Source organism: Heloderma suspectum, chromosome 5, assembly GCF_057233095.1.
Source record: "Heloderma suspectum isolate Gila_16-S chromosome 5, 16-S_ref, whole genome shotgun sequence".
Classification (NCBI taxonomy): Eukaryota; Metazoa; Chordata; class Lepidosauria; order Squamata; family Helodermatidae; genus Heloderma; species Heloderma suspectum.
In genome coordinates this window covers 194,271,967-194,285,214 of record NC_139462.1, presented here as the reverse complement: position 1 = coordinate 194,285,214, position 13,248 = coordinate 194,271,967, and the positions used below count along the sequence as shown (strand labels likewise).

The window sequence follows — 13,248 nt, the reverse complement described above, 5'->3', positions numbered from 1 at the left end:
GTAGAAACAGATGGTGGGAGGTGACATTTTGCTCTAGCAATTATACTGCAATACTGCACTGTCTGATTGTTGCATAGTTTTTATAGCAGGCTTAATGGAGAAAAAAAATGTGTATAATATGCAGTTGAAAGACCAGGTCTTATGGCACTATGATCTATTATTTTCCCTTACACATAACCTGAAAAGTGTTATTCCATGGATGTTATACACGTTTTGCACTGTCTGTTCTGCATCTTTTCCATGATGCTCTCACAAATTATTTCAATATATCGTGGATCCCTTCCAGACATCTTAGACCCTGAGGCTGGGCAAAAAGTGTTGAAGTTGTAGCCCCAAACTCTGTGACGCAAATTGTGCAAAAAGTGAAGACATTATAGCCCAAACTCTCACACTGATGGGGTAAAACATTCATTTTTTTTAAATGTGTCTCCAGACATTTTATAGAGAATTTTAATCCATGGTCTGGGATGTGTTAGTTATTGCATACCCCCCAAAATGCAGAGATTACATAGTCCTCAGTGTGTATGTGTATGAGGGATGTGTATGTGCCACGAAATTCATTTCTAAGCACTTTTTTCTAGTTCACCTCGCAGCCTTTCTAAATGAAATATTTATTTTTACAACTATTTTCCTAACCTGTCTTTCTGTTCCATTTCACAGCCATATGAAGGACTACGACCTCAGGACCTGCGAAGGCTCAAAGATATGCTGATTGTAGAATCTGCTGACATGCTTCAAGCCCCACTGTTTACTGCCGAAGCTTTGCTTCGAGCACATGGTAATCAGGGAAATATATAGCATTCAGCCAATTTTAATAACAAATCTTGACAAAATATGTTAATATTTTTCTCCCTGTGTTTCCCTAATAAAAAGAAATGACAGTGTATTGTAAAGGCAAACAGCTGAAATATAATATTTCATCTTGCATTTACACTTAAGCCAGTCCCTGTGTTACAAAGAATGGAATCCTTTTGTGTAAGGCTGATCCCTGGTGAGGCTGTATTTGCTATTTTAATGATTCGCATGGAAGTATAAGAATATTCCGCTTAGAGCCCGAGCACTGAAAATTAGCCAGGAAATCATTTTCCCTTTGAGGTTCAGGTGTGGCCTCTTGTTTATCCTATCTGGATGGTCAAACAAAACTATTCTGGGGATTGCACAACACTTCTGATATGGGACATCTAGCACAGTATAATCTGGGAGCTAGTGCAGGGGGTAAATGCGAGGCAGTGTGTGGATCCTCTTGGGACATGAAATTGAACTGGATCAGAGCAGACAAATGTAAGACCAATTGGCCTTATGCCTTTTGGAGTCCCCTGTGGGGTCCATGGTACCCTTTGCTGCTCTCCATACAGCATTTGAACTATCTTCAAGGCTAGGAAACAATGCCTTTATAGAGAAGGGTGAAGGAGCTAAACCTATGGCGGCTATTGCATACCACTTGGGGGCGGGGGGAGAGTAAGATTTACCAGTGTTTGTAGCCAAAGGGGAAATTTTGGAAAGGAGTGGCTGTGGCATTTGTTCGGGGCAAAGGAGACTTAAATGTCAGGGGCTACATCATCAGATTAATCATGAAAGAGATGCTTTGACATAAGAGAGGATTCTGGAGGGCAAATAGGGGCAAGTGGAAATGCTGGGGGTACTGTGGAAGGGATTTTGGCAAGCAGGCTGTAGAAGTAGAGTATATTGGTATTGGAAGGTGAGGAGTATTTTTGGAAGCTAACTACTGGCCCCCCATCAAAACCAATTAATGTTATTTGTTTTGTTTTGGTGAAAAATTATGTGTGTGGCCCCTGAATGTCAACTTGCTAGGGAGTTAAGCCACTCAACCTATTTCATGCCCCATGATCTTTGGACTATGTAATTTATCACTTTGTTTTTAAAAATTAGTAAATTTTCTTTTAAGTGTGTTCTTGATTAATCCGATTTATATGCCACCTATTCTACAGATTCTAGGTGGTGATCTAAGGTAGCCAACTGGTCAGGCATTGAGATGAAAACAAACACAGCCTGCAAATGTTCTCATGAATAGCTATAAACCTGAATTTGTGCCCACACCTAGTGAACAGTAACTGAGACTTGAGAAGGAACTGGTCTGAACTGCAGAAGCCTATTTCTTAGTAATGAGCTGTAACTTAATGCATTTGGCCACTGTCTAAAGGATGGCATAGACACATTTTGTAAGTCAAGAGAAAGTATGTGCCTCCTGCCTTTATTTCAGTTTGCTAAAAAGGAGAATTATTTAATCAAGCAAAATTGGAAAGGTATGTGGTCTAATTCAATTTACATCTATAACATTTATTTTGGGTGAATGAGGTGCAATTTAGCTGAAATTACACCACTTTTATGTGTGCTACAAAAGACAACAGTATAATCCAATAAGCAAAAAGTATTTCACTTGACTATATTAAAAATATTATGGACATTGCATGTGTATCCATGTCAACAAGTACCTGTGAAGGAATTACAACTAAAAAATCTCATAGAATCTTGGCCTGGTAATGAGATTAACAATGTTTCTTGTTGCCATCTCACTCAGTGAAATTATTCTGATTTAGTTTGAGGATGAAGTTCATGCATTTTTCGTATTTGTCAAAGGAAAACAGATAAAATAATTTCCACTTAATTAAAGAAGGAGTGTATGGTTAGTGATATATCTGAAGTTCAGAACTGGGGAGTTTAGAATATGAACTTCTCTATTTTGGAATTTTTGAGCTAATTTCAAATTAAGCCCAGCATTCAGACTCAGCTCATAATTAGTTCAACCCACTTTTCCTCGGACACCTTGCAGTGGTTATGAGAAGGCAGCCTTCATTAGGTCCTGCAGCAACATTGGGGTATCAGGATCACTGGGTATTGTAGTTTTCCAGAGTCTTTAGGTCCTTAGGATGTAGTAGCCTTGAGAAATTATATTTCCAAGGAATCCTGGCACCCAGGAGTATGCTGAGTAGTGTCCTCAGGCACCAGGTTGCTGGGAATTGTAGTTCTCAGGACTCCTGAATCCTTACTATGGGTCACTACATTTCCATGCAATCCTGGTGTCCAGGATGCTGTTGTGCAGTGCTCCAGGACCTGATAAAGGCTGCTGCAGCAGCCCTTCTTATTGCTACCACTGCTTCTTTTATTTATTTGTAATACTTATATACTGGTTAATATAAAATCCCTAAGCAGTTCAATAATTTTTAAGGAAAAGGTGCTGGGAGCAGGGGAAAGCATGAGAGAACTCAGAGTGGAAGATCCTAGCCTCATCACGTTCTCAGTGATATCATAATGAGCAAAATGAGACCTGGGTTCAAAATAGATCTGAGCTTAAAAGAACTAATTTGGGTTGGATCCAAATCAAGCCCAAAATATCTTGTAATAGGTGTACCCATTTAAATCAAGCCCAGAGAAGCTCACTGATCACTAGTTGTGGTGGTGTGAAAACAGAGTAAGTAAACATATCTTAAGTGTCATAGCGTGACCCATCAGACAATACTGGAAATATTGACTTCAGAATTATGTTTCCTTCCATCCCAGAAATCACATTTCAACATGTAAATGCTCTAAAGCCTTCAGCAAGGATGGTGAGTGGCGGTTCCTGAAAGAGCAGCTCCTTCTTCACCGCTGCTCAGCTGTTTCCTGGTCAGCTGAGTGGGCGGTAGGGGGGAGAGTGCAGGTTAAAATCTCCCCTCCCGTGTTCATGAATGGATATGTGAGTGTATGCTTTGGTCCCACCCACCACCAGCCCCCAACTGCTTTTTTCTGAGGGAATATGGCCCATGGTAGAGAAAGGTTCCCCTTCCCTGCCTTACAGTTTCCTTCCTCAATTCCAAAATGCTCAGAATTTCAAAATACACTACACAGTGGCGAGGTTAAGAGATCTGGTTCCCAGTAAGACAAAACAATATATGTACAGATCATAGGAGATCTCCATTATTAGCTGTAAATGTCAGGAACTAGTACATATATTGCAAAAATCTGTACCAGTTAAATGAGTACAATAGGAAAATGTTTTTGTATGGAGGCTACTCAGTATTGCAGGCCGCAGGATAAGCTTTACATTGCTAGATATCTCTTGGGTACTTTCAGTCATTTGGCAGCTCCCAGCTCATGCAAAGCCATTCATCTAGGCAGTATGTACAGAGCCAAACAATTTGTAGGCTGCTATTAATCCAGTTTTGCTTATACAACCTTCTGTACACAAATCCAGTTCATTATATGGCATCCCAAACAATTCAACACAAGAAAAAGTAATGTACCTGCTGCTCACTTGACATTTATTTGTATTGGGGAAGGGCCAGTGAGACAGTACATCAGGGCTTTTTAAAAAATGTGGAGCCAGAGACAAAAAGTGCAGTAACAGGAAAAATTGCAATTGTAAAAGACTATTGTGCAGTTCAAAAATCCAAGTCATGCAAAAGTTGTATTATATTAGCTGATGTAAAAAGTAACTTGATAACAATGTGAAACAAAGTGAATAATTTAGGATCCTCTAGAACCCTGGACCCTGATCAAGCATACCTATTTCTCCTCCCTGTTCCAAAGACACTCTCCACAGACTCCACTCCACTCACAGTGTTCACCAGTTTTCAAAAATGAAGGAAATCATTCTAAAACCCAGGGACTCTTTTCCTGGCAAGTCATTTGTGAAGTTGTCAAGTGTTATAATAAAGGTGGTGTGATACTGAAAAATATCCAGTATGACATTTTTAACAAGGACCTTATTGGGGCAAAACTATATGAAACACTTGTGTCCAAAATTATCATCGGAGCACAGCAGCCAGTCTGGTCCCGATTGAAAAAAGCCTCCTTTAAGCTATTTAAAGATTTTGCCAAATACAAAAGGACAATGCTTAGGGATATAATTATAATTAATTAATTCGAGAAGAGAGATATTTTTTATCTAGATTTGTCATTGTGGACAATATTCAGTGGGGTGCTTACAGCCCCGCCCATTCTTTTGCAACCCACCAATTCCTTTCTGCAAGCAGCACCCACCGCTTGTGGAACAGAGATTTAGCAATTTGGGGGGCAACCCAAAACAAGTGGAATTGCTCCTTTCTGGAACTGGTTAGGTCAGTGGAGCTCACATAAGCGAGCTCTGCTGACCTGTCCCAGAAATGAGCATTTGTGCTCATTTTGGGGCATCCTCTAGGACGCACTAAATCTCCATTGCATAAGTGGCAGGTCCTGCTCGCACAACAAAATCAGTGGGATCCACTGCTTGTGGAAGGGAATTGGGGTGCAAAAGAATCGGCGAGAGCCTAAGTTGGATATTGCCCTGTAATGTGAAGTCAGCCATATATTGACCTCAAAGAGACAGTTTGGAAATATGTGTTCTCAGCTCTCCCAAGAACCCTCTTCTAGATCAACATGGTGCCTGTGGGCATCAGTGTGCCCCTGGATATCTTTCTTGGCACCCACCAAGGTGCCCTGTCCCTCCCACTTTAATATTTTTCTAAAAACTCACACAGATTTTCTTACCAGCAGCTGGGATCACTTCAAAGCAAACTGAGAGCCTCCAGTGTGATTTTTCTTGTGCTTAAAGTGAGGAGGAGAAGGGAGGGCCATGTGTGCGTGCATGCATGCATGTATGTAATATACATGCATGCATGCAACATGGATATATGGGGGGGTCTGAGTGGATGGATGGATGTGTGTGTGTGTGTTTATGGGTGGTGATTCAAAGTGAAAGCGAGAAAAAGAGATCGGGGAGTGAATTGGCTGGTGGTAGGGGGGAGAGAAAAAGCATTTGCCTTCTGTGAAATAGGTTTCTGTTGGCACAGAAAACTGGGTTTAAAGGAGTTGTTGGAGCTCAGAGTCTTTTGGGCAGGTTACTTTTTCTTTGTGACTAGTCACGTCTCCCATGGCAACGAAACTGCCCAGGACGGTTTCTCAAATAGCCAAATGTGCCCACAGGGCCAAAAATGTTGCCTATTCCTGCTCTAGTGGAAACATGCTCTCTTTTTCTTGACATACAACAAGTAAAAAGTCAGCCATGCTCTAACTTCTTAACTTCTTTTTTTTTAAAAGTCCAAATCCCACAAAAATCCTTCAATTCAACAAGAAACTAATAGCTTTATTTTAACATTTCATACACACAGAATTGTGCAAGGTCTAACCCTTGTTGGCTCTCGTGTGTGAATATGCATTAGTGCAATCAAATTCCCAGTTCTGAGGATTTTCTCCCACTCTGTGTAGGCTTCTAAATGTCATGGAATGTGACTCTTATCATCAAAGTATGTGTCCAGAAGGAAAATGCACAGGTATGTTGAACTGTAAACTTCAACATTTTCCTTTTTAAAAGCACTGCAGCACATGATTTGCATGCAAAAAGTCCCAAGTTCAATCCTTGGCATTTCCTGGTAGGGCTGAGAAAACTCCTGTCTGAAACCTTGTAGAGCTGCTGTCAGTCATTGTACTTAGCTAGATGGACCAATGGGCTGACTTGGTGTAACACAGCTTCCTATGTTCATCTGTTGGGCACTTTTAAGGATTATGTCCCATATATTTTTTTAGAACCTTATAGAATTGTACTGAAATGCCATAACAATTTCAGCATATTCGTTATTTGTGGGTGGAGGGGATTATTGTGCCTTATTTTGCAGAAGGAATTCTGCATATGTGTATTGTAAATATCTTTGTTACTGCTGTTGCATATGTAGGGACTTTTGCAAGCAGTGTGCTTCTGTCAGGGCTTGAAATTAATATTTGCACCCTCCACAACAGGGTTGCAGAACCTTAAGGCCCAGGGGCCAAATCTGGCCCTCCTGGGGTCCCAGTCTGGCAATCTAGGTTTCCCCAGATGACCACGTCCCCTTCCCTTGGCACCACGCGCTTTCCCCGACCATGAATTTTTAGTGGTTTCCTGGCTTTTGTGCAGTTTTTCCCCCATTCTAAAAAGTTGAAATACCTCTTCTAAGGCTTAGTTACTGGTAATAAGAGCTTTAAGCTAAAATATGGTATTTTTGGCCCTGCCCCTTTTGCTTTGGGGCCTGCCTTTTTTGCCTTTGACCCCACCCGTCCCTGGAATGCAGTCCCTGAGATCTTCTCTAAAATGGAATTTGGCCATCAGGCTGAAGGAGGTTTAGCGCTCCTGCTCTACAGTGATACACACACACACACACACACACACATACTCATCGTCATCACCACCCCATTTTCATGACACTTTTTAACACTTTTTCTTTTTATTTTATTTAAGATTGGGACAGGGAGAAGTTACTTGAAGCTTGGATGTCTAATCCAGAGAATTGCTGCCAACGTTCAGGTGTTCAAATGCCAACTCCACCTCCAAGTGGATATAATGCCTGGGACACACTTCCTTCACCAAGAACTCCTCGGACTACTCGCTCTTCTGTCACCTCCCCAGATGAAATCAGCCTTTCACCGGGGGACATTGAGACAACCATGGTATGTTTAATTCTAGGGATAGATTTTTTTCTTGTGATACAAGAATATCTTCCATATGAATAACTAATGTTATTAAGGAATTAGTTGAAAAGTATTAAGAAGTTGCTATTCTATGTTATGTTTCTGGATTGCAAAATTTACTGGCTTTTGCAATTTGGTTTTCTAGCATATACTTAGCATATAGAATAATCAGGAGATGGTTTGCTTGATGTGTGACTCCACACATTTAGTTAAATTTAGTATTTTACTACTCTTGTCTACAAGAGAAGAAGAAAGTTTTTACTGATGCTGATTCTACACTATGAAGCATCACACTTCACTGGTGGGAGATTCCATTCTACTTTATCCAGAATTAGGTTACTGTCAGCCAGCAGCTTCTCCAGCCATTGTTTCCCTTATTAGAGAAGAGAAGGCCTCCTACAGAAAATGGAAGTACTAAAGGAGTGCAAGGACGTTACAGAGAAGCTGAATGAACTCTCTGGGTCTGTCTTCACTGCAAAGGATGTAGAGTAGATACCCATGCCTGCACTGACATTTTCAGAAAGGGAGTCTGAGGAAATGAAGCAAATAGTGATGATGAGAGATGAGCTTCTAGACCCTACTGACAAATTGAAACTGAACAAATCACTGGGTCCAGATAGTATCCACCTAAGAGTACTTATAGAACTCAGATGTCTTCTAACAAAAATATGTAATGTGTCCCTAAGATCAGCCTTCACACAAGAGCACTGGAAATTGGCTGATGCAATGCCAATTATTAAAAGGGGATCTGGGGGTTGGGGGTGGGGAATCCAGAATGTTCCAGGCCCGCTAGCTTATGTGTGTTCCAGGTAAATTGGGAGGAAGCATTTTTAAAGATAAAATTATCAAGCATATAGAAGGGCAAGTAGTGCTGATGGAGAATCAACATGACTTTTGCAGAAGTAAGTCCTGTCTCACTAACCTTTAGCATGTCGACAACCATGTGGATGGAGTAATCTGTTTTCTTGGACTTTCAAACGGCTTTTGAGAAAGTCCCTCACAAAGACTCCTGAGCGAACTTAGTAGTCATGGAATAAAAGGAGAACCCCTCTCAGAGAAGGAATAAACTGACAGTTTTCACAATGGAGGAATATAAACAGTGGGGTCCCCCCAAGGATCTGTATGGGGATCATCACTTTTTAACTTGTTCATAAATTATCTGATGTTAGGGTTAAGCAGTGAGGTGGCCAATTTTGCTGATAACACCAAATTTGTGAATTGCTCCACAACAATATCTCCAAACTGGGAGAATGGGCATCAAAATGTCAAATGTGGTTGAATGTAAGCAAGTGTAAAGTGATGCACGGGGGAGGTGGGGGTGGGCAGCTTCATATATACACTGATGGAGTCTGAGCTGGTGGTCACTTGGAATACTGTGTACAGTTCTGGTCACTGCACTTCAAAAAGGATATTGTAGAGCTGTCGAAGATGCAGAAAAGGGCAACCTAAATGTTCAAGGGACTGGAGCAACCCCCCATGAGGAAAGGTTTTTAGCTTAGAGAAAAGGCAAGTAAGTGGGAACATGATCGAGGAGTACAAAATTATGCAGGGCGTGGAGGAAATGGACGTGAACATTTTTCTTCCTCTCTTATGCTACTAGAACCTGGGATCATCCAATGAAGTTGAATGATGGGAGATTCAGGACAGACAAAAGGAAGTACTTCTTCACACAGTGCATAATCAAATTATGGAATTCCCTATCACAAGATGTGGTGATGGCTGCCAATTTACACAGCTTTAAAAGGGATTAGTCACATTTATGGAGAGCAAGGCTACCAATGGCTACTAGTCATGATGGCTATATATTCAGTTACCTAAGGCAGTATAGTTCTAAATGCCAGTTGCTGGGGAACATGAGTGGGAGAGTGCTATTGTGCTCATGTCCTGTTTGTCAGCTTCCCATAGACATCTGGTTCTTATTTCCTTAATATAGGAAATCTTCCTTTAATTTTATAAATAACATAGGATTGATTGTCTCTTTGTACTGTCCATATCTACACGAAGGACAGAGTAGTAGATTTTGCTCTATATTTTGTGGAACCAGAGTGAGAGGGTTGAGATCTAACAATTAGTGTGACAGATGCAGGTTAAATTGTGATGAATTCTGCTAACTGTGTTAGCAGTTCTGTAGGAAATTCTAGCTTTTCACTTCTGTTCTATCTCATTTCTTGACCCTACTTAAATTCTCCTTGCCCTGCTTAATGCCACCCTCCCTCCTTAGAAAACAACATTCTCTTTGTCTACATTTTAAAGGTCAACCCACTAATGTTCTGATAGATTAGAAGGAACCTTACTATATAGGCTTGTTTGCCCCAGTAAGGTCAGCAAAACTTTAAAATATGAAAGGTCTTTTCATTATAATTGGAAAAACCCATTTGGAAAAAATATCTTTATAATAAACTGCAGCTGTAACATTATTAAGATTTGTGCTGAATGGGGCAAAAAATAACAAACTCCACAAAAACAGTCCAGTGAGGACTGAGTATGCTCAGTTGCCATGGAATGTAGAGTGTTAGTTGGAAACGCAAAACTAAAAACTGTGAGGTAGAGGAAAAGGGAAGAGTAGGGTTTTGTTCCCTTTTTCCTCTACCTCACAGTTTTTAGTTTTGCGTTTCCAACTAACACTCTACATTCCATGGCAACTGAGCATACTCAGTCCTCACTGGACTGTTTTTGTGGAGTTTGTTATTTTTTGCCCCATTCAGCACAAATCTTAATAATGTTACAGCTGCAGTTTATTATAAAGATATTTTTTCCAAATGGGTTTTTCCAATTATAATGAAAAGACCTTTCATATTTTAAAGTTTTGCTGACCTTACTGGGGAAGAGTAGGGTTTTGTTCCCCTTCATGGATCACTGCCTTGTTGTGGTGAAGGGGCTTGCGTAACTCAGTGAAGCCATAAGCTATGCCGTGCAGGGCCACCCAAGACGGACAGGTCATGGCAGAGAGTTCTGACAAAATGTGATCCACTGGAGAAGGAAATGGCAACCCACTCCAGTATTCTTGCCAAGAAAACCCCATGGAACGTATCACAAGGCTAAAAGATATGACGCCGGAAGATGAGCCCCTCAGGTCGGAAGGTGTCCAGTATGCTACTGGGGAAGAGCAGAGGGTATTTCCAAGTAGCGCCAGAAAGAGTGAAGCGGCTGGGCCAAACCCGAAAGGACACTCAGCTGTGGATGTGTCTGGCAGTGAAAAGAAAATCCGATGCTGTAAAGAACAATATTGTTTAGGAACCTGGAATGTCAGATCAATGAATCAAGGTAAGTTGGAGGTGGTCAAACATGAGATGGCAAGATTGAACATCGACATCTTGGGAATCAGCGAACTAAAATGGACAGGCATGGGCGAATTTAATTCAGATGACCATCATATCTACTATTGTGGGCAAGAATCCCTTAGAAGAAATGGAGTAGCACTCATAGTCAACAAAAGGGTGGGAAAAGCAGTACTGGGGTACAATCTTAAAAACGATAGAATGATCTCAGTACGAATCCAAGGCAAACCATTCAACATCACAGTAATTCAAGTCTATGCCCCAACCACTGAGGCCGAAGAAGCTGAGGTTGATCGGTTCTATGAAGACCTACAACACCTTCTAGAACTAACACCAAAAAAAGATGTCCTCTTCATCATAGGGGATTGGAATGCTAAAGTAGGAAGTCAAGAAATCACCGGGATAACAGGCAAGCATGGCCTTGGTGTACAAAATGAAGCAGGACAAAAGCTAATAGAGTTTTGCCAAGAGAACATGCTGATCATAGCAAACACTCTTTTCCAACAGCACAAGAGGCGACTCTACACATGGACGTCACCAGATGGTCAATATCGAAATCAGATTGATTATGTCCTTTGCAGCCAAAGATGGAGAAGCTCCATACAGTCAGTCAAAACAAGACCTGGAGCTGACTGTGGCTCAGATCATGAGCTGCTTCTTGCAAAATTTCGGCTGAAATTGAAGAACGTCGGGAAAACCACTAAACCGTTCAGGTATGACCTAAATCATATCCCTGATGAATATACAGTGGAGGTGAGGAATAGATTTCAGGGATTAGACCTGATAGACAGAGTGCCTGAGGAACTATGGACGGAGGTCCGTAACATTGTTCAGGAGGCAGCAACGAAATCCGTCCCAAAGAAAAAGAAATGCAAGAAAGCCAAGTGGCTGTCTAATGAGGCTTTACAAGTAGCTCACGAAAGAAGGGAAGCGAAAAGCAAGGGAGAAAGGGGAAGATATACCCAACTGAATGCAGAGTTTCAGAGAATAGCAAGGAGAGACAAGAAGGCCTTCTTAAATGAACAATGCAAAGAAATCGAGGAAAACAACAGAATGGGAAAGACTAGAGATCTTTTCAAGAAAATTGGAGATCTCAAGGGAACATTTTGTGCAAAGACGGACATGATAAAGGACAAAGAAGGCAGGGACCTAACAGAAGCAGAGGAGATTAAGAAGAGGTGGCAAGAATACACAGAAGAACTATACAGGAAAGATCTGAATGTCCCTGATAGCCATGATAGTGCGGTCACTGAACTTGAGCCGGACATCCTCGAGAGTGAAGTCAAGTGGGCCTTAGGAAGCATTAGTAACAACAAAGCTAGCGGAGATGACAGTATTCCAGCCGAGCTATTTAAAATCCTAAAAGATGATGCTGTTAAAGTGCTGCATTCAATATGCCAACAAATCTGGAACACTCAACAGTGGCCACAAGACTGGAAAAGGTCAGTTTACATTCCAATTCCAAAGAAGGGCAACGCCAAAGAGTGTTCAAACTACCGCACAATTGCGCTCATTTCACATGCCAGCAAGGTGATGCTCAAAATCCTACAAGCTAGGCTTCAGCAGTATGCGAACCGAGAACTACCGGGAGTACAAGCTGGGTTTCGAAGAGGCAGAGGAACTAGAGATCAAATCGCCAACATTCGCTGCATCATGGAGAAAGCAAGAGAATTCCAGAAAAACGTCTATTTCTGCTTCATTGACTACGCTAAAGCCTTTGATTGTGTGGATCACAACAAACTGTGGCAAATTCTTAAAGTGATGGGAGTACCAGACCACCTTACCTGTCTCCTGAGAAACCTGTACGAGGGTCAAGAAGCAACAGTAAGAACCAGACATGGAACAACCGAGTGGTTCAAAATTGGGAAAGGAGTACGACAAGGCTGCATATTGTCACCCTGCTTATTTAACTTATATGCAGAGTACATCATGAGAAATGCCGGGTTGGATGAATCAGAGGTCGGAATTAAGATTGCCGGGAGAATTATCAACAACCTCCGATATGCAGACGATACCACCCTAATGGCAGAAAGCGAAGAGGATCTCAAGAGCCTCTTGTTGAGGGTGAAAGAGGAGAGTGCAAAAGCTGGTTTGAAACTCAACATTAAAAAAACGAAGATCATGGCATCTGGCCCTATCGCTTCCTGGCATATAGAAGGGGAAGAAATGGAAGCAGTGACAGATTTTACTTTCCTGGGCTCCAAGATCACCGCAGACGGTGACTGTAGCCATGAAATTAAAAGACGCTTGCTCCTTGGGAGGAAAGCTATGGCAAACCTAGACAGCATAGTAAGAAGCAGGGACATCACCTTGCCGACAAAGGTCCGTCTAGTCAAAGCTATGGTTTTCCCAGTGGTAATGTATGGCTGTGAGAGCTGGACTATAAGGAAGGCTGAGCGCCGAAGAATTGATGCTTTCGAACTGTGGTGCTGGAGAAGACTCTTACGAGTCCCCTGGACTGCAAGGAGGTCAAATCAGTCCATCCTAAAGGAAATCAACCCTGAGTGCTCATTGGAAGGACAGATACTGAAGCTGAAGCTCCAATATTTTGGCC

The 13,248-nt window shown here is 41.6% G+C and overlaps 1 protein-coding gene across 9 annotated transcripts in view; it reads left to right on the top strand.

The window, feature by feature from the left end:
- ANKIB1 (ankyrin repeat and IBR domain containing 1) overlaps window positions 1–13,248 on the top strand; it is a 123,828-nt gene that overhangs the window by 49,691 nt on the left and 60,889 nt on the right. For all 9 annotated transcript variants that reach the window (XM_084858869.1, XM_084858868.1, XM_084858865.1 and 6 more), the window contains 2 exons: window positions 661–778; window positions 7,187–7,395. In XM_084858869.1, the coding sequence (XP_084714995.1) occupies window positions 661–778; window positions 7,187–7,395 (327 nt within the window). The remainder of the gene's footprint in view (window positions 1–660; window positions 779–7,186; window positions 7,396–13,248) is intronic.